Source organism: Protopterus annectens, chromosome 4.part1 (genome assembly GCF_019279795.1).
Source record: "Protopterus annectens isolate FY-2018-M chromosome 4.part1, PAN1.0, whole genome shotgun sequence".
Lineage (NCBI taxonomy): Eukaryota > Metazoa > Chordata > Ceratodontiformes > Protopteridae > Protopterus > Protopterus annectens.
This window is the reverse complement of record NC_056734.1, coordinates 814971766-814991841: the sequence shown is the minus strand read 5'-3', so window position 1 is coordinate 814991841 and position 20076 is coordinate 814971766. Positions and strand designations below refer to the sequence as shown.

At 42.2% G+C, this 20076-nt stretch overlaps 1 protein-coding gene across 1 annotated transcript in view; it reads left to right on the top strand.

Annotated features, from left to right (window-relative positions):
• The window catches only part of DGKD (diacylglycerol kinase delta), a 1200459-nt gene that overhangs the window by 789865 nt on the left and 390518 nt on the right, over positions 1–20076 (top strand). Inside the window, exon 8 of the mRNA XM_044070581.1 lies at positions 2751–2853. Coding sequence (XP_043926516.1) covers positions 2751–2853 — 103 coding nt within the window. The remainder of the gene's footprint in view (positions 1–2750; positions 2854–20076) is intronic.

Sequence of the window (20076 nt, the reverse complement as noted above, 5' to 3'; positions counted from 1 at the left end):
ACATTGGAGGCTTGATGCTTATGCTGTCTAGAGTTTTTTTATGCTGTGCAGCACAATATTTTTTTCAGAACTGTGATTGAAGAGGAACAGCAGTACACTTTCTAGGCTGTACATAGTGATCTTATTTTGAGGTGACTTTTACAGAAGCAGATACTACTACTATAACTTGTGGTTCTTCAGCAGTGGACTTCATCATTTCTTCCAGGAGAATATACTTTCATAACCTCCTCACCTGCTTCTACTTCCTCTCATAAATTCAGCTTGGCAGCATTAAGCCCTGAGATATACTCTTTAAAGTCCTCCAGCAACTGCAGTATTCTTACTCCCCATCAAAAATAAATATTTTTCCATGTTCAGGTTTAGTGACAGTGATTTCTGCTGTATTTCTCAAAAGGACAGACACTCTGTGTATTGTGGTATACTGTACACATTAGGCAACTGTTGACCTATGTTGTGTCACATATACTTTGTCCTGTATTTCAAACATGTTACGTTACTTTTTACTGTTTTGAAACAGTGTTTGAAATATTTAATGTTGTTTACTGCTAGGTTGTGTAACTTGTGTTGTCATGTGGTTATTGGTTTCCTGCGTTTGATTCTCCAGGGCTGAGTCTGAAAATAGTCGAAGAGGATTGGTGCTCTACTCTGGTTAACAAACACAATCAATCAGTTGTTGTATCTTTCGGCTTTTCCCGGTTAGGGGTCGCCACAACGGAACTCTAGTCCGCTAATGATTGACAGTAGATTTTTACGTGCCGAGTTGTCAGCTCTGACGCACATCCTTCAACGAAGGTACGCCCATTCATGCATGCCTCCACACAGAAGACGCTTTAGCTGAGAATCGAACAGGACAACGTCTTACTGTGAGGCGACAACGCTACCGCAGCACCACCACCGCAGGAAAACACAATCAGTCAATAAATAAAACATGAACAGCATAGTTTTAAGTCTTTAGTTTTACAGGTCAATACACCTAGCATTAGGGGTGGAGATGTCCGGAATTATACTGAAAAGTGTGAGTTGAAGTGGATGATCAGGTTGAGGGCTGGTCAGAAATCAGGCTTGAACGATAAAATGCCTACCGGACCTATGTTAAAGAATAGGAAATTAAAGGTTAGATGATTCCTTATATAAGGTTATATTAGAATTTTTCATGGTATGTATTTTTTATACGAAGTATTACTATTTTCAAAGAAATTATTGTGAATGAATTTTTTTTTACCATCTTGCTTTTTATAGATTGTTGAAATTAGTATATAGTTTTATATACATTTATATTTTTATAGGTTCATAGATAGTTTCATAGATTAGTACTAAGCTAACTGCCCTTGCGAGCCACTTTAAGCCTAGCCAATTATACCCTGCACCTTGTATTTGTAAGGCAAACACCTTAACCATTAGGCCACCCTATATGTTTTACATATATATATATATATATATATATATATATATATATATATATATATATATATATGTATTCTTAGGTTCATAGGTTCATAGGTTAGTACTAAGCTAACTGCCCTTGCGAGCCATTGTAAGCCTAGCCAATTATCCCTTGTGAGACTCAAACCCTGCACCTTGTGTTTGTAAGGCAAACACCTTAACCATTAGGCCACCCTCCCAACCCTTATGTTTATATATATATAAGGACAGGATGTGATGTCATAGTCCTGATTAGTTTAACAGGTATATATATTGTTGTGTTGTTTTAGTAGAGATGTATTTGGTCTGAAGAAGCCCTGTTGGGTGAAAGCGCTTGCCAGTTTTATATCTGAATAAATCGATTTGCTCTTTTTTAAAATTGCTATTTCCTGGATTCCTGTGGAGCCTGCTACTTTGAATATTGTGCATTTTCATTGATGTGGATTGTTTTTTCAGCCTTGGTTTACTCCTGTGCTATTTGTTGATTTTTTAAAGAAAAAGATGGCCATGTCATGTGATGCTTTGAGTACATGACAGATATTTTTGATCTTCTCTGAGCTATAACCATCAGCAGTATATTCTTTCTTTGACCAAGTCTGTTACTGTGTCTGTAAATATTTTTTCATAAGGCCTTGGCTGGTAGTTATAGAAGTTCTTAGCAAGGGAAAATTTGGCCATGGATGCCTCCTCTTGCAATTTCTGAGATGATGGTGCAGTTTGTACTCCTGAAAAAAAAAATGTTAACGCTTCATTAAGTCATTATCAGACAAGTACTGTTCACTTCAGGAGGAAGATTTTTCTGAGGGATGCCCTAGACAAAATTAAGTATCAGTCAACATGAATGAGGAAATGCTGAGTACTTGTAGGACTGGACTTGTCCTGTGCTGCGATAAAGAGAACCTGAGAGGGCAGACTGTATAAAAAAATAATATGATGTATCTGACCAGATTTCATGAGTGTAGACAGCACTGGTCTCATCACCAGACTTTGTAACCATGTGGTCACAGTAGTTTTTTTTTTGTCCAAAAACACTGACTGAGGTATATAGTTATTTGGATATTTATTCGTTGGTGTCTTTGGATATTTATTCGTTGGTGTCACTGGGGTTCCTGTTTGGTGTGGATTTTTGCTTTTTGTTTTTTCAGTTTTTTTTTTTGTGTTTTCAGAAGTTGCTGTTGGAGTTTATTGAGTTGGTGGACAGTATAATGTACTTAGAGCTTTCTGTGTAATGTGTTTGCTTTTGAAGGAGAACTAAGTCATAGTTTCTAACTTACACAATCATATTGTGAAAAGATAATTAACATTCTCCCCCCTTCCCCTCTGTTTAGGTGCACACAGCCTGCAAGGAATTGCTACCCCAAAAATGCCCACTTGGAATTTGCAAAGTGTCTGTCCTTCCTCCTACAGCTTTAAATAGTACAGATTCTGATGGTAAGTGAAAGTGTAATTGTCACCTATCTACTGCTTCATTTATCATTTTTAAAAAATCTAGAAAGCACTGATGAAATGTTCACCTTTATCCCCAGTATTTTGTTAAAAGTAGCAATGTCTGTTAACTCTCTGCTTTTACACTGGGTCTGTTTTGATAATCCAGTAATTTTACTTCAGTGTAGACAGAGAGAGACACGCATCCTGCAGAGGGCCACCCTCTGGCCATAATCCCTGAAGTGGTGCATTGAATGTTTAAAGCCAGTTTGAAGGAGATAAACCATTCTGCACTGATATTCTATAACAAGTTCCCTGTGTCAGATGTCACACCACAGCAAATAATGGAGATATCACATTGCTTTTTCATTACACTGTGGCAGTGATGTGATGTCACATGGCAGCAGTGATTCTCATTTAGTTCATCATACCACAGCAGTGATGCCACATTACATTGTCAGGTCATCACAGCAGCAGTGATGCATCATCAAAGAGTGAGGTCATCACCCTGCAGCATTTATGTAATTGTAGTGTCAGCTCATAGTGCAGAGACAGGGATGCACCATCATAGTGTCAGGTCATCACAGGGCAGAATTGATGCTTCTTCATGATGCCTTGTCATCACACAGCATCATATGTAATAACTATGTCATATCATCACACCACAGCTGCAATTCATCATCATATATTGGGTTCTCATACCACAACAAGGATATCAAGGCATAGATAGTGGGTTGAAGGGTGCAGGTGCCATAGGCACACAAAGCTTTACAAGGTACAATTGGCAGATGCCATTTCTTGTTGTCTGTAATGCCATCATTTAATTTCTGTATTGCATTTGTGGACAGGTTTAAAGTGTGTTGATACAGTTTAAAAGAAAAGTTTTTTTTTTTTTTTTTTTTTTTTTTTTTTTTTTTTTTCCTCCTCATCTTGAATACTTGAAGTTGAGAGTAGTGCAAGATTCTGTAGGGATAAGTCATCATAGTGCTTCAGGTCTCCACATCACAGCAGTGATGCATTTTCAAATTCTTAGGCCATCATACTGTAGCATTGCTATGTCATCACAGTGCCAGGTCATCCTGCCACAGCAGTGAAGCTTATGGTGTCAGGCCATCACACTTTGTCATAGTACTGCATCACATCACTGCACTGATGCTTCTCGTTAGTATCTGGCTCACACTTTGCAACCATGATGCTTCATTACACCTCAGTGGTACTTTTTTTTTAAATATGCTTTTTGTCCCTGTGATTGTCAGCCATCAAGGCTGCTGTGAATCTGTTACAGCCTATTTATTGCCATGCATCGGAGATTCTACCCAGCACCAGAGCAAGAGTTTTCCAAAAGAAGCCATCTTTCAGGCAGCCATAAGGGTACTTTATGCCCTTTCAGGCAGTTCGACAATGAAGAGCATTTATAATGGGCTGATGCATCCACTGTGTGGGGGAATCATGTGAGCTACATCAGCACTAAGAGACCCAATGTGTTCCTCATGCATGTGCAAGTTTTTTGCACACCTGTGTTGAAAGTTACCACCAGGTGGTGGCTTAGTGAGCCTATTGCCTGCCCCCAAGCTGATTATTTTTGACTGTACTTCACCTCTGAGTGATTGTGGCAGTAGATGGCCCGCTCCACCCTACAGCCTCCCCCACATGGGCCCATCTGTCTTTCCTGACAGCTCTGTCAGATGCCAGAGCCACTAATTGAACCCAGGTAACTTGGGGTGTGGTCTGAGCTTTATACCCCTCTTAACACCAGAGCTGACTTATCACATCTCAGCAGTGGTGTGCCAACAAATTGTCAGGTCATTATATGCTAACAGTAATGTCTCAAGTCCACTTTAAAACATCAGTGAGCAAAGTGCCAAATCTGGGTTTTTAGGGGACAAAATGATCAAATCAGCATTTCATTAAAATCAGAACTGTTATCTTAGTCAGTTGTGTTTTCATGAGGATGTGTGAAAAGTCTCTTTATCCCCATCCCCAGATACACTTCTAACGTAACAACAATTACTTCAAAGTTGCTCAGTCCCAAAGAAGACAGCAACCCTTACCCTCTACAGAAACACCTTTTAGTAATGTAGTAACCCTGATTTTCTAGAGTTCATTTTGATGAACTTTGATTTGGCAGTTTATACTTTGACTTCTGTTTGCACATTCAGTGTGCTGTTGTGATAAAGTTGGCCATCAGGTAGCAGCAGTGATATGTGTGTGTGACTGCATTGAATCATGCTACTTGTGACTGTGATACAGATGTCCTTCATGGATGCATCTGCAGTCATAACAACTGGGTTGTCCTGTCGTCAGGCAGCCCTGCAGTCGGCCGGATTCCAAAGTCCGGGTCCGGCTTCGGCTGATGTCGCACTTCACCCGACGTCATCTCTGCTGGCCTCCGGGTATAAAGGCATCAGCCGACGCCATTTTCTTCAGTCTTTCTTGCTGCGTGGCGCCCGAAGCAGAAGCTGTTCGCAAGTGCCGGTCGGTCGGATCCAGAGATTTCTACTACCGAATACTACTTCGAAGACTTCTAAAAGCTAAGTACCCCGTTGGGGACTCTTTCTTGCCTCAGCCGATGTCAGAAAAAGTCAGTAACTGTTTAACTTGTGGGAAACAAATACCTCATAAAGATTTCCACTCTTACTGTTTGCCTTGTTTAGGCCCAGACCACGACGTAGCAGCCTGTTCGGCCTGTGCTTCCTTCAACCGACGAACGCTTAGGCGTCGGTCGGAGTTTGCTGAACAGTTTTTCGGTTCAGAATTTGCGTACATTATGCCGTCGGATCCTCCGACTACCCAAATTGTTAAGAAACGCAAAGAAAAAGACTGACACTCGCGGTCCACGGTTTCGGCCGAAACCATGGCGAAGCAAACCGCGAGTGTCTCGGTTTCGGCCGAAACCGAGAAAACTGATCAAAGCACAGCTGAATCTTTGACTACTTCTGAGGTTCCTACTACCTTACTTGAATCGGCCTCTGAAAACAGTGGCTTCTAGTGAATTATCAGACACCATCCCTTTGGATGTCTCTACCCCAGCACGTGGTGCTGCTAGGCCTCCTGCAGCCATGTCCATTAAGGCCTTTGCCAGGGCTAAAGCAGCCAAGTCTACTAAATCAGTGCCTGTTAAACCCCCCTCAACCAGGCCTACTTCTATTCACAAATGCTTACTCTGGCAGAAGATTTAATATCCTTAATCAGGGGATCTCAATCTCACCCAGACAGGGCCTCTCAGCCCCCAGAGAAGAGACCTAGGGCAGAGCCCCCCGAGCCTGTATCCTCTGATGATTCTGCGGATGACTCAGATATTACAGACCAGCCAGAGGCTCCTTTCTCCAATTATGAAGACTCAGATGCTGAAGAATCCATTCCAGCTGCTTCTCCACCAGAAGAATTCTCCTTTGGGGAAACCTTACATGCCATGCGAGAACAATTCCAATGGCAGCAACAGGATTTCTCTGATTCCAGAAAAAGACTTAGGACTTTTCTGCATCTTCCACAACACAGGCCCTTAGCTATACCTCCTGTCCTCTCTGTTGTGGACGCTGCCTTTAATGATGTCTGCTCTGCACCAGATTCCTTACCTCCAGCCCCTGCCAAACCAGACAGATTTTACAGGGTACCAGACACGCATCATCACCTTTACAAGGCCCCACTTGCAGACCCCGAAACTATATCCCAAGGGCCTAAGGCAGTAGCCTCGACCACAGCAAAAAACCCTATTCCTTCTGAAAGGGAAGCCAGGTCTTTAGACAGATGGGGCAAAAAAGTTTATACCTCAGCTACTCTCTCAGCTAGAGCTTTAAACTGTCAGTTTCACATGATACAATACCAAGAGTTTATGCTGGATCAGTTAACTAAAAAACTATCCTCTGATGACTCTATAGATAAGAAATATGTATTAGAAATGGTAAATAACATACAACAGGTTAGTAACCATTCCTTAAAATGTGGCTATGATGCACTGGAGGCTTCATTTAGATCAGCCATGACTGGCACAGTGATAAGAAGACATGCATGGCTGAAGGAACAAGTCTTAGCGGATCATGTTAAAGCTAAGTTATTAGATGCTCCTATGGATAAGACCAGTTTGTTTGGTACACCTGCCCAGCAGGTAATGAAGAAAATGGAAGAAAAGGCAAAATCTGTTCAAACGGTTAAAGATTTCTTGCAGGTTCAGCCCCAAGGTTTAGCAGGAACTGGCCTGCCAAAAATTGGTCCTTTCCTGATTCCACAAGATCCCAAAGGGGCAGGAATAGACGTTCCAGAGGCAGAAACCAATCCAGAGGAGGTGCCTACAGAGGACGACAGTGGCAAGGTAATAACAGAGGCACAGACTCAGCCACTACCACTACAACAGCACAATCACAGTGACTTAACTCTACATCCGCCTACCAGGGAACAAATAGCAGCTCCATTAGGCGGAAAATTAGCCTTATTTTCGAAAAACTGGCACTACATCACAAAAGACAAGTGGATTTTGCAAACCATAGACCAAGGTTACCGGTTCCACTTTCACACTTTACCAGTCAAAAGAGGAATGCCAAACCTGCCTCCAAATCAAAAAACAGAAGCTCTACAGCAGATAATGCAATTGAGAGCTGTGGAAAGAGTGCCAATAACAGAACAAGGCAAAGGATTTTACTCCAGACTATTCCTAGTTCCAAGAAAGGAAAAAAGTTGGAGACCTATTCTCGACCTGTCCACATTAAATACATACATCATTGTCCCAAAATTCAAAATGCTGACCCTACAGCAACTTCTTCCCATGCTGGGCAAGGAGTGTTGGCTGGTAACTCTAGATCTCAAGGAGGCATACCTGCACGTCCCCATTCGACCAATTTGCAGAAGATACCTCAGATTTCTTGCAGGATCAGAGCATTATCAATTCTCAGCATTGCCCTTTGGCTTATCTACTGCCCAGAGTATTCACAAAATGCCTGGCATCAGTAATCGCCCACTGCAGACTACAGGGAATCCAAATTTATCCATACCTGGACGACTGCCTGCTACAAGGGGACAACAAAAGCAAGCTGACAACAGATTTACAAAGGGTCATTTACTTGCTACAAGCACTGGGATACACAGTCAATTTACAAAAGTCAAGGCTGATACCATCCCAAACAAGGACATTCCTGGGCTGAACTGGACACTGTAAAACAAATGGCATTCCTAACTGCAGAAAACAAAAAGAACTCCCTCTTTACTTCTTGGCTCTAACAAAACAGAACAAGTTAACAGCAAGAAAAGTCCTGCAGGCCTTGGGCTACATGGCATCATGCATAATCTTGGTTCCACATGCCAGACTACATATGAGAAAACTACAGTGGTACCTAAGGAATTTATGGTCCCAACACAGGCACAGCCTAGAAGCAGAAATTCCACTAATCCCATGCCTAAAACAGGAGTTCCTATGGTGGGCACAAGCATGCCAGTCAAACCCGGCCTACCCTTTCACAGCTATCAAGCAAGCCAAACCATCACAACAGACGCCTCAGACCTTGGATGGGGGCTCACATGCTGGACAAATGCGCACAAGGATTGTGGACGAGGATCAACTCCACCTGCACATCAACCTAAAAGAAATGCTGGCAGTAAAACTGGCAATCCAAAATTTCAGACCATTTCTAAAAGAGGGCCATTTGATGATAAGGACAGACAACACCACAGTCATGTGGTACATCAACAAGCAGGAGGCACTCATTCATACCCCCTATGCAGAATGTCTTTGGCGCTTTGGGACCTGGCACTCCGCTACAACATCCACTTACAGGGAATATTTGTACCGCGAAAGGACAATACTCTAGCAGACATATTGAGCAGAACCACATCGGATGCCCACGAATGGATGCTACACCCGGACATCTTCAAGACCATCTCAAAGAAATGGGGAAGACCACAGATAGATCTATTCGCTTCCCCTCAATCACCAACTCAAAAAATTCTGCACAAGGACATTCCACCCACTTGCATGGAAAGTGGATTCGCTCTCCTTCAGCTGGAAAGGTCTAACAGCATATGCATTTCCACCTCTTCCTTGATACACAAGGTATTACTAAAAATCAAGGAGGAACGTCCAAGGATAACCCTGATAGCTCCAAACTGGCCAAGACAACACTGGTACCCATTACTGAGGAGCATGTCTCGCACAACATGTGGCCAATACCCTGATGCCTTTGATGTTAACTCAGAACAACTACAGCATCATACATCCAAACCTAAAACGTTGCAACTGACTGCATGGAACATCACATAGCAGCAACTAACCCAGAACTTTCCCAAAGGGTTAAAGACATTATCCTTGAAGCCCGCAGACCTTCAACAAGAAGGAACTATGCAGGAAAATGGAAAAGGTTTGTCATTTGGAGCACTGAAAGAGGAAAAGATGTGTCAATTATAGATATGGCTAACATTCTGGAGTATCTGGCAGAGCTTCTACATACAGGCCTGTCCTATTCCTCCATCAAGATACATGCATCAGCTATTTCAGCAGAATACAGCTTTGATCCACCTGTCTTTTCACACCCTTTACTCAGGCAGTTCCTCAGAGGAATCAAGAATGTAAAACCTCCAAGGAAACCACCATTGCCAGCTTGGGATTTGAACTTTGTGCTAGAAAAATTGACACTCGCACCTTTTGAACCAGCAGCTACAGCGGACCTACAGCATCTATCGTGGAAAACTGCTTTCCTACTGGCAATAACCTCAGCAAGGAGGGTCTCTGAACTTCAGGCCCTAATGGCGGTACAGCCCTTCCTAATCTTCCACCAAGATAGAGTGTCCATGAGGACTAATCCTACGTTTATGCCTAAGGTGATATCCAGAGTGTCTTTAAACCAGGCAATCCACCTACCTACCTTCTTTCCCAACCCACAAAACAGAGGGAAAGAATGCTGCATTCCTTAGATGTCCATAGACAGTTACGCTACTACCTGGACAGAAAAAAAGTAGCAGAAAAACTGACCAGCTTTTTGTAGCCTATGCAACAGGAAGGGAAGGAAAAGCAATTTCCAAACAGACAATCTCCAAATGGATAGGAAATTGCATACGGTTCTGTTACTCCTTCCATGGAAAACCAATTCCACAGAACATAAGGCCTCATTCTACAAGGGCAACAGCCACTACCACAGCCTTCCTTCGAGGTGTGGCAACCAAGGACATTATTGAGGCGGCTACTTGGACCTCCGTGCATACATTTGCCAAGCATTATAACTTACCATTGTACTCCAGATCCCGAGCAGGGTTTGCCACTGCTGTGCTGCAAGGGATCCTAACCACACCATATCTAAAATTTTCCTCCTCCCTTAGTTGGCTATGGTATTCTACCCAGTTGTTATGACTGCAGATGCATCCATGAAGGACATAGTACAGTTTTGTACCTACCATAAATGTAGATGTCCGAACTGGATAGCATCTGCAGTCAGGATTACCCTCCCTCCTTCCCCTCTGTGGTACTCCTAGGGTATTTACCCTCCTAATAGCTAGCTAGTGGGGGGAGTCTTTTATGGTGTATTTGTTTGTATATATGTACATATATGCTTATTTTCTGAGTTTGCCTTCTATCCTTTTGGAAACATTGGCATTTATCCAAAAATTAGCCTTCCAGGAAGGGCAACTGGCATCTGGGGCAAGAAACACTGAAGAAAATGGCGTCGGCTGATGCCTTTATACCCGGAGGCCAGCAGAGATGACGTCGGGTGAAGTGCGACATCAGCCGAAGCCGGACCCGGACTTTGGAATCCGGCCGACTGCAGGGCTGCCTGACGACAGGACAACCCAGTTGTTATGACTGCAGATGCTATCCAGTTCGGACATCTACATTTATGGTAGGTACAAAACTGTACTTTTTATGGCATCAGGTCAGCACAATGCTGTAATGATGCATTGTCACAATGTCAAGCATCACACAACATCAGTGATGTGTTACTACAGTGTCCGGTCATCATATCGTAGCAGTTATGTGTTAGCACAGTGTTTGGTCATCAGGCCTAGCAAAGATGGGTTATCAGAGTGTCTGATTATTATTTATAGCAGATGTGTTATTGATCTAGAGTTGTGACATGTTATCACATTGTGTTGTTTTAGACCATAGCAGTAATGGGTTATCAGTGTCATGTCATAATCATAATGCCATAGCAGTTGTGGTTTAACACACAACTTCAACAATTGGCTAAGCTTCTGTGCCTGGGAAGACATGATCGACAAACAACAATGCTTTGCCAGAGATGGTCTGCACCTGTCACCTCTAGGATTCAGATTACTGGCTAAAGCTCTTGCCACCCCTATAGTGCCTTTTTTAGGCAAGGTTCAAAGGACAAAACCACCACCGTAACAGATACAAGCATGCAAAATCTGAAGGTAATGCTGCTCAATGCTAGAAGTCTAAACCTCAAAATGCACTCTCTCGAGGCACTCCTAAAAATGGAGAACATCGATATCTGTGCAGTAACTGAGACCTGGTTCAACGCTCCAGAGACCACCCCTGCAATACCAGGCTACAACTCTTACCACACTTTTCGGCCACCAAACCATGACCAAAACACTAAAGGAGGAGTGTCCATATTCAGCAAGGATATTCACACCTACAGGCTAGTTGCTCAACACAATGCATCTGAAAATCTCCAGGTGCAACTAACACTAGGTAAGACTGCAATCCAAATTGTAGCTTGCTACAGATCCCCCACCATGCCCCAAGATTCTCACTACACCTTTCTAAACATACTGGAAAATATTAAGATACAACCAAACACCCTAATGATTTCAGCTACCCTGCTATTAACTTGGAAAACTTCTCGGGTACCAACATCTTTTCCCAACAGTTCTTGGAATTTATAAATTCCAACGCCCTGGATCAACTGATCCATTGTCCCACCAGGGGCTCCAGTATCCTAGACCTGGTCATTGCCAACATGGGAGATAGATGCTCCACACCAGTGGTCACCCCCTCATTGGTCAGGTCTGACCATAAGCAAATCACCCTTGACATCCACATCCCACCCCCACCCCACCCCCAGTAAGGAAACCTCTGTAAAAAACTTCTCCAAAGCCAACTTCATGCTACTCAAGTCAGAAGTGACAAACTTCATGACACCCATGCATACGGGATCTGAAAGTTCAACTGCTGAATCCTACACTAAGGCACTGTACGAACACATCCACTCATGCATGAATTGTGCCATCCCAAATAGAACCAAGACGCTCTCCTCCAAAAAAAGGAAGCCAATCTGGTGGTCCCCTGCCATAAACAAACTATACAACAGAAGGAAGAAACTGTTGCAGAAAAGAGGAAAATCCCAGGATGCAAAAAAACTCCCTTACTAGCCTCACTAAGAAGTTGAGATTCCCTCATAAAATCCTCCAAAGCTAGTTACGAAAATAAAATTGCCAAAGATTCCAAAGACAACCACAAGGCATTCTATAGTTATGTCAAGAATCTAAATGGCAACACTCATATCTGCTCTGAGCTGCAACAGAATGGCATTAAATATACTGATCCCAAGGATATTGCCAATATCCTGGCAGATCAATTTAGTGCCAACTTCACCCCCCTCTCACCCCCTAAAGGGCTCATCTCAATACCAAAAGATTGCCAAATTCCAGTAATCATGGCCACACAGGTGGAAACCGCACTCTCCAAAGCTAAGATTACAGCATCCATGGGACCAGATGACATCCCGGGCTGTGTACTACATGAACTACAAAATGAACTGGCACCTCACCTAAGTGCATGTTTAATCATAGCTTCACCTCAGGCTCCGTGCCCACTGAGTGGCGCACAGCTGCAGTTGTCCCACTACACAAGGGGGGCTCCACCTTGGATCCTGGGAACTACCGTCCCATCAGTCTGATGAGCCTGATCTGCAAGGCCATGGAACGCATTATCATGGAACTTATAAACAAAGACACTGGCAACCTTCAAACACTGGACCCCACCCAGTTTGGGTTCATGAAGGGCCGATCTTGTATCCTGAACCTGATTGACTTCTTCGAATCAGTCTCCAGAGCTGTGGACAAGGGTAAGGCAGTGCACACAGCCTATCTGGACCTTGCCAAGACCTTCGACATCATACCCCACTCTGGAGTCATAGATAAACTTACTAAGCTGGGCATAAATCCCTACGTCACTTGATGGGTTGCCAACTTGCTTACTGACCAAACCCAGACTGTAAAAGTAGCTGACTCCAAATCCAGCTCCAGACAAGTGGAGTACCTCATGGTTCAGTCCTGGGACCATTCTTGTTTGGCATCTACTACTCTGAAATACAAGCCAACACTAAGGGACTCTGGCTAACAAAGTTCACAGATGACTGCAAACTGGGAGCCATTACTGAATCCCCAAATGATGTGGATATTCCACAAAAGGGCCTTAAAGAAACAGATGCTTGGTGCTAGAGCCATGGGCTCAATCTTAATGCCAAGAAATGTATAGTTATCCCCTTTGGGAAAAAACATGTACCCATGAATTACCACATAGGTGGCAGTACACTAAACACCGAAAGTGTGATGAGAGACTTAGGGACACACAAGTGGACAGCGGTCTCACCTTCGATAACCACATAGCCACAACAGTCAGGAAATCCTATGTGGCACACCTCATCACTAAGGGCTTTTCATCCAGAAAAAAGCAGGTCATTGTCCCACTGTACTCATCCCTCATTAGACCCATTAGAGTACAACGCCCTGTTTGGTATGTACCTCACAAGACATCTGCAACAGCTGGAAAGGCTGCAGAAATACCTCATTAAAAGAATCACAGGCTTAAAGCAGATGCCCTATGCTGACAGTCTAAAAAAACTCCAGCTATACTCTGTGGCATATTGTCTACTCAAGACGTGATCTCTGCTTAACATACAAGGCAATGTCAAACCCTGAGCTGTTGGACATGCTCCACTTAAAGAAATCCCAATCTCCACTTGCTCCAGGGATCTAAACCTTGTCATCACAACGAACAAAACATGCTGGTGGGATAGGTTCCTGACCCAGAGACTCCCCATACTCTGGAATAGACTGCCCATACATGTCAAGCAGAACGCCTCCTTGGCCCTCTTCAAAAGGAACCTTGATGATTGGATGGGAGATAGGAAATTCACCCATGGGGATCATGTCAGTCACCCTGCTAGACAGGGATCCAGGGAAGTAAATATTGTGGGAAGAATTATCCAGGAAATTGTTATGGCTAGACTTGTATAGGCTGACAGCCTAGAACCAGCCTATGAACACAGTGTGTGATTATTACATTATAGCAGTGATGGGTTATCACAGTGCCTTATCATAGTGCCGTAGCAGTTATGGGTTTTCACAGTGTGTGGTTATTACATCATAGCAGTGGTGGGTTGTCACAGTGTCATGTCTTAATGCCATAGCAGTGATGGCTTAGCACAGTGTGTGGTTATTACACCATAATAGCAGTGACAGGCTGCCACAGTGTCATGTTATAATGCCATAGCAGTTACAGGTTATCAGTATGTGCTTATTAGACCATAGCAGTGTCATGTTATCACAGTGTCAGTTTATCACTCTAGAGCAGTGACATGTTATCACACTGTCTTATTAGACCATAGCAGTGTCATGTTAACACAGTGTCAAGTCATAATGCCATAGCAGTTACGGGTTATCACAGAATGTGGTTATTACACCATAGCAGTTACAGGTTATCACAGTGTGTGGTTATTACACCATAGCAGTTACGGCTTATCATGCCAGAGCAGTGATGAGTTGTAAGAAGTAAGAGTAGCAGAGTAAGATGGAACCTAGCTGCATTGCTAATTTGTTATGTCTGTTTTATCTTGTAATTTACTCATTAGGTACTGCTGTTGTATTTTTATTAACATTGCAACAATCTTGCTTTTCCTGTGATGTCTGATAGACTCATTTCCTGTTTTTTTATTGCATTTGGTGGTTTGCCTGAGATAATGTGCAAGTGTTCTTTATGCTGCCTTTGTTCAACACTAGTGCTGTATTGCACATTCCAAGGTGCTGAAGAGTTGGGAGTGCTTCTGAGCAAGTTTGCAATCCTGTATCCTGCCATTTGAATCATTCAGTCCAGTTTTAGTTGCATTCACAAACTTGTACTATATTATTTTGCTTTGCTTTAACACTTTATTGCATGAAACATGGAAGCAACCTGCTGCTTCTTCTATCTCTGAACCTGCACAGCTTAACTTTGCAATATTTGCTGCAATGGAATTCTGTTGTTGAGGGAGAGAAGGAAGATGGTTGTGTTTGTCATATTTTTTTTGTTTATTACATTTATATACCAAGAAAGTCCATCTAGAGAATTGATCATTTTCAGTTGTAGCCCCAGGAGACAAGCTCCACAGAGTAACAACATATATGTACATAAATATACTTGTATATAATGTTATTTTGTATATACATAAAGAGTAACTATAGTTAAGGTGTAAGTAAGACAAATTTGCTTTTGGGTGTACAGCAGCATCAGATGTTAATTATTTATTTTTTAAGTCTGTTAATCTGTAGAAGTTCTTCAGAGGTGAAAGCACATATGGTGTTATTGCCTGATTCTGAAGGGATTTAACATATTCTGTTGTTCTTAATTTAGACTCTGGGGGTCTTCTACCAGCCTTGATGTCATCTGGCTGTATTACCAGCCAGCCAGTGTCATTTTTGCTTTAATGAACTTTTTTTTTTCTTTTTTAACTGCAAGGTAACATTTTCTTCGTAATGTGTCTTTGAACCTGACCCCCCAGCCAGACCTCTGTTTCCAGTCAATGCACGTTAGGTTTTTCTGAGTGGTATTGAGGTATGAAATTCACATTTGCCCACATAGAACTGCATCATCTATGAATCTTAACATCCACCTTAAATGAAATTACTTATTGTACATCTAATACATGTCTGGTGCCTGTTTCACACCCTGTTGTTTGAGCATCTGTTTTTTGGTTTATAGGTTCATAAGTAGTTACTAGGCATGCTTTCCAGAAGACCATTGATGAGTTTAGTCCAATTTCTCAAGTGCTCAAGAGCACTGTCTGGTTAAAGTGACATGCTCAAGGTCACACAGTAGGCAGATATAGGCTAAAGAAGTCCAACCTTAATCTTAAAGCATCTGTGGATTTTTTTTTATTGGTGTTAAGTCTGTGCTGCCATTTTGCCTCTGGTTTGTTTTTATGGAAAACTCTGTGCTCATCTGTACTGTAGTTTGAATTAGTTGGTTACTGTGTATCAAGAAGTGTGTTACACCACAACTTATGGAATTTGAGAATCTATTTCACCTCCTGGACCTCAGTTAATACTATGTCCAATACACAGACTTGTTTGCATTTCAGCTGCTTTAGTACCCTTGCTTGATTTGCTCATCATACTGTTTTTATTTATATACATTATTCATTGGACCACTTAAACTTTATTTGATTCATTATTTTAATTATGGCTTTAGAACACATCTGTTTTTGGAACCTCATAGTGGCACTACACCCTTTTCTGCCCTTTAAATTGCCTATGTAGTATTTTCATCTTTGCAAATGGTAGTACTTTCTGAGAGGACATAGGGACAGTCTCTTATGGAGACTCATGAGCTCGGGCCCCGTTGTTTTTACCTACTTATGATATGTGATGGCTGCTGCAGTCATGTGTCTGAGGTGTGATTTCCTGCGGTCTTATGGATGGTGCTGCGCTGTGATAAGAGATCTGTTCATCACAAGCCCGAGTATCTCCCAACTTGTTGTAGACTGTAGACCTCACATTCATAATAGAGACATGATTAGATGGCAGCTATAGTCTGTATTTGGCAATAGTTATGCCCCCGTAGTTTCGCAGTCTTTCATTTTCCAAAGTGAGATGGACCTGGCAGTGTAGTTGTGCATGATCTCTTACTTCTGCATTTGACATGAGTAACTGATAGGGATTCCCATCTCCTTGGACTGTGTCACACACACAGGTTCAGACTGTGGGATCTACCATCCATTGCATAGTAAGAGAATGCTCCTTCAGCATTTCACTGACTTCATTATCCTCTTAGTTGTGAATAGCCTAAATCAGCTTGTTTGGAATGATTTCAGTACATGAGTGAGAGGAGTCTGTGGATATTGTAGAGTAATTTCTATGTATTATGAAACAACTTGGCTTTGCTCAGGTGGTCCTTTTGTAACCAGTCTCTTTGGGCGTACGTTAGACTTCATCTGTGTTAAAGTCTGACTTCTATTTATTACAGTGATGACACCAGACTTAGTAGTGGAGCCAGCCTCATGGCCTGACCGTCACTATTCCATTGTGCATTTTGCTTTTCTTCTTCCCAGGTGTATCCCACCATCCTTAGTGCAATTTCAGGAATTGTGAGTGATATCACAGTGAGATAACTGGGTCCTGTTTTGCATCAAATTCTGTCGATATCCAGTATAGATGATCAACGTGAACTTATCTTCCCATGTAATGAAAGCCTTAACATATCCCCTGGATTACTTCACACCATTTCATATATGCATTGTCTACTTAGTAGCATAGTTGATTCATCGTGGTTTGAGTCTGAGCTCTGAACACTCTGAAGGACTGCTAAAGTCTTGAGTACAGATGATATATCCTTAAATGTGAAATGAACAAGCTCAGACTGAATGAATATTTTAATGTGCACTCGTATGACATCTCCAAAAAAAAATGCTTGGGCATCTTGGATCCGTTCATCTGTTGTAATGCCATTTGGTGTCTTGATTCAGATATTATTTTGTCATCTGTTGAGGAGGCACTGGTTATGTACCTTAGGCCACTGACATTCTTCTTAGTTACTGCCATTTCTTAAACTTCCCTCTTATTAAGAAGGTTTTTGAGAAGGTTGTGCACACTCTTGTTGATTCACATCACTGGAAACATGTTATTTTGAATCCAGTTCCATCTCTATTTTGGATATGGCATAGTGCAGAGACAGCCCTTCTGGGTTCATTAAAGATATCTTACTGGCCAAAGACTGATATATTATTTGTTTCTGGACCTCCTTTACCCTCTGAGGGCCATCCCAGCTTGACTTGTCTCTTACCTCTTGGGTCAATGATGGAGGGAGGTCTTTTTGTGATTATACCTTCATCTGCCAGTCCTCTTACCTGTGCACTTCTCTTGGGTTCCAGTTTCGGCCCTCACTTGTTTTCTTTGTATAGTCTGTCTTTAGAACTTATGTGAGGTGTATCCTGTCATTGTTATGCCGATGATATGTACTTATACCTCCCCTTCCATCAGGAAGGTATGCTGGTCACAGATTCCCTGGTGGATTATTTGGACTACAGATATCAATTCCATCAGTTGAGGAGTATTAATAAGGTGAAGTTCAGCAGTCATATCAGTTGTCATGGCTGTATTTGCCACTGTTTAGGAGCTGCATATGCTCAGACAACCTGTTATTTACATGGAGGATAGGTTGGAAGTTGCATCAGCAATGACAGAGATTTTGGAACTATCCTTGATGATGGGTTTCCACTTACAGATCAAATATCTATCATGGTCATGTCTTCTTGATGTTATCTAAGGGATACAGTCACCTTCCAAATGAGGACTTGACTGCAGTTATTCAGAGTTTGGTTTTACATTTTTACTGTTGCAGTTCTATGTACTTGTGGATTTTTGTTACAGGACATAACTGGATACTGGTTGCTCAGAACTCTGCCGAGGTTGATGATGAGTACCCTGGGCATTACTGTCATATTACCACAGTTCTGCGGAGCATACACTTGCTGCCTGTCTTATCAGAGGTTATATAAAGTTCTTGTTTTACAGTACTGTGCAGTACACGGTTTGGTCCCTCCGTACCTTAGAGACCTGCTGGTTCCATATCGACTGGCCTGTGTTCTTCACATGGCCACTTTGCAGCTGATGGTAGTTTCAATTGTTTGACTGTACTAAGCACTATACATTTGAAATATGGTATCTTATTTACTTTGTGTGTATCATGTTTTGATTGCCTTAAAGAGTTTCCAACAGACATCTGTTTTAGCAATATTTTTATAAGCATTCTGAGTTCATCATATTGATCCATAATGCAGTAAACTTAGCTGTATGGCTTTTATTCTGCATACGATATAACAGCCAGCCAGCTTCCAAAGCTACAGGGCACCTTCCATACACCCATACTTTAGTCATCTCAAGTTGAGCTGACTAAAAAAATAGGCTTTGGCACCAACTACTTCAGTGCTTTCCAGCCGCCAAAGAGTACACGCCTCTGATGCTTTCAAGGATTGATGGTTGGCTTGTGATGTTCCTTTGCCAGGCAAATAAGTTCCCTTAGGAGAAAATCTTTCATTTTTTTATTAAAAAAATGTTTATTAATACTTTCCTGTTCAGGAAAGTTATTTTAAAGGCAGAAGTCTACGTTTTAACTGACTGTCACAAGACAGTATTGTACTTTTAAATGAGAACGCTCTTGCGTTTTACTGTATTTTTATGTGGAATAAAGTGACATATAAAGGCTTTTAAGTTTTACTGGCTTTTGCTGCTGTGTTTTCCCTAAGGAAGAGGTACCGTTTTCTGCTTGACTGTGGAACAATCTACCAGCCCCACAATCAGTCCTTTTTCCACCCACAAAAAGAAAAAGTTAAGAAAACAGCCTTTACCACCACAGCAAGCTAGCAATATGACCAAGCTGCAAGTGGGTGACTCTGCTGTGGCCATTTGTTGTACCTCAGAACACTTACCTTTTACGCCAGATCCCTCTGGTGTAGCACCTACAGCCCCAATGGACTGGGGTTATCCATGTCTTCTGCAGCTGTTAGTGTCCCCTTAGTAGGCAAAGGAGAGGAGAACCACTTGTTTTGGTCCTGGGAGAGGCAACAATAAAGGCTTCCCTGTTTTGTCAGAATGTTGTGCCCATCTGTGGGGAAGCTACTGCTGCCATTATTAACACAGTTGACTGCATTTTCCTGTCAAAAAAAAAAAAACAGAAACTAAACGTGTATCTACTCCTCTTCAAATTTTCTTAAGAGTGAATAGTTTACTGGGTCTGGCTCAGGGTTTAATTCAGGCTGTTGAGCCTTCTTGTAAAGTAGTTTCTGGTGAAAGAAAGAGGAGATACCTCTTTTCTTGAGGAGATTCAAGTTTCTGAATCTGAACAGGAAGATGAAGGGACAAATACAGGGTTATCTCCTTATATTTCTGATTCAGAGGAGACCTCAGTTTCTGATTCTCCCAGTGGGGGGGGGGGGGGGTTCTATTTCTCTGAGACTGTTTCCAGAATACCAAAAAACAGCGGACTATATGAAGTGGCACGACACACTTGTACCTATGTACAAACTCCCAAAT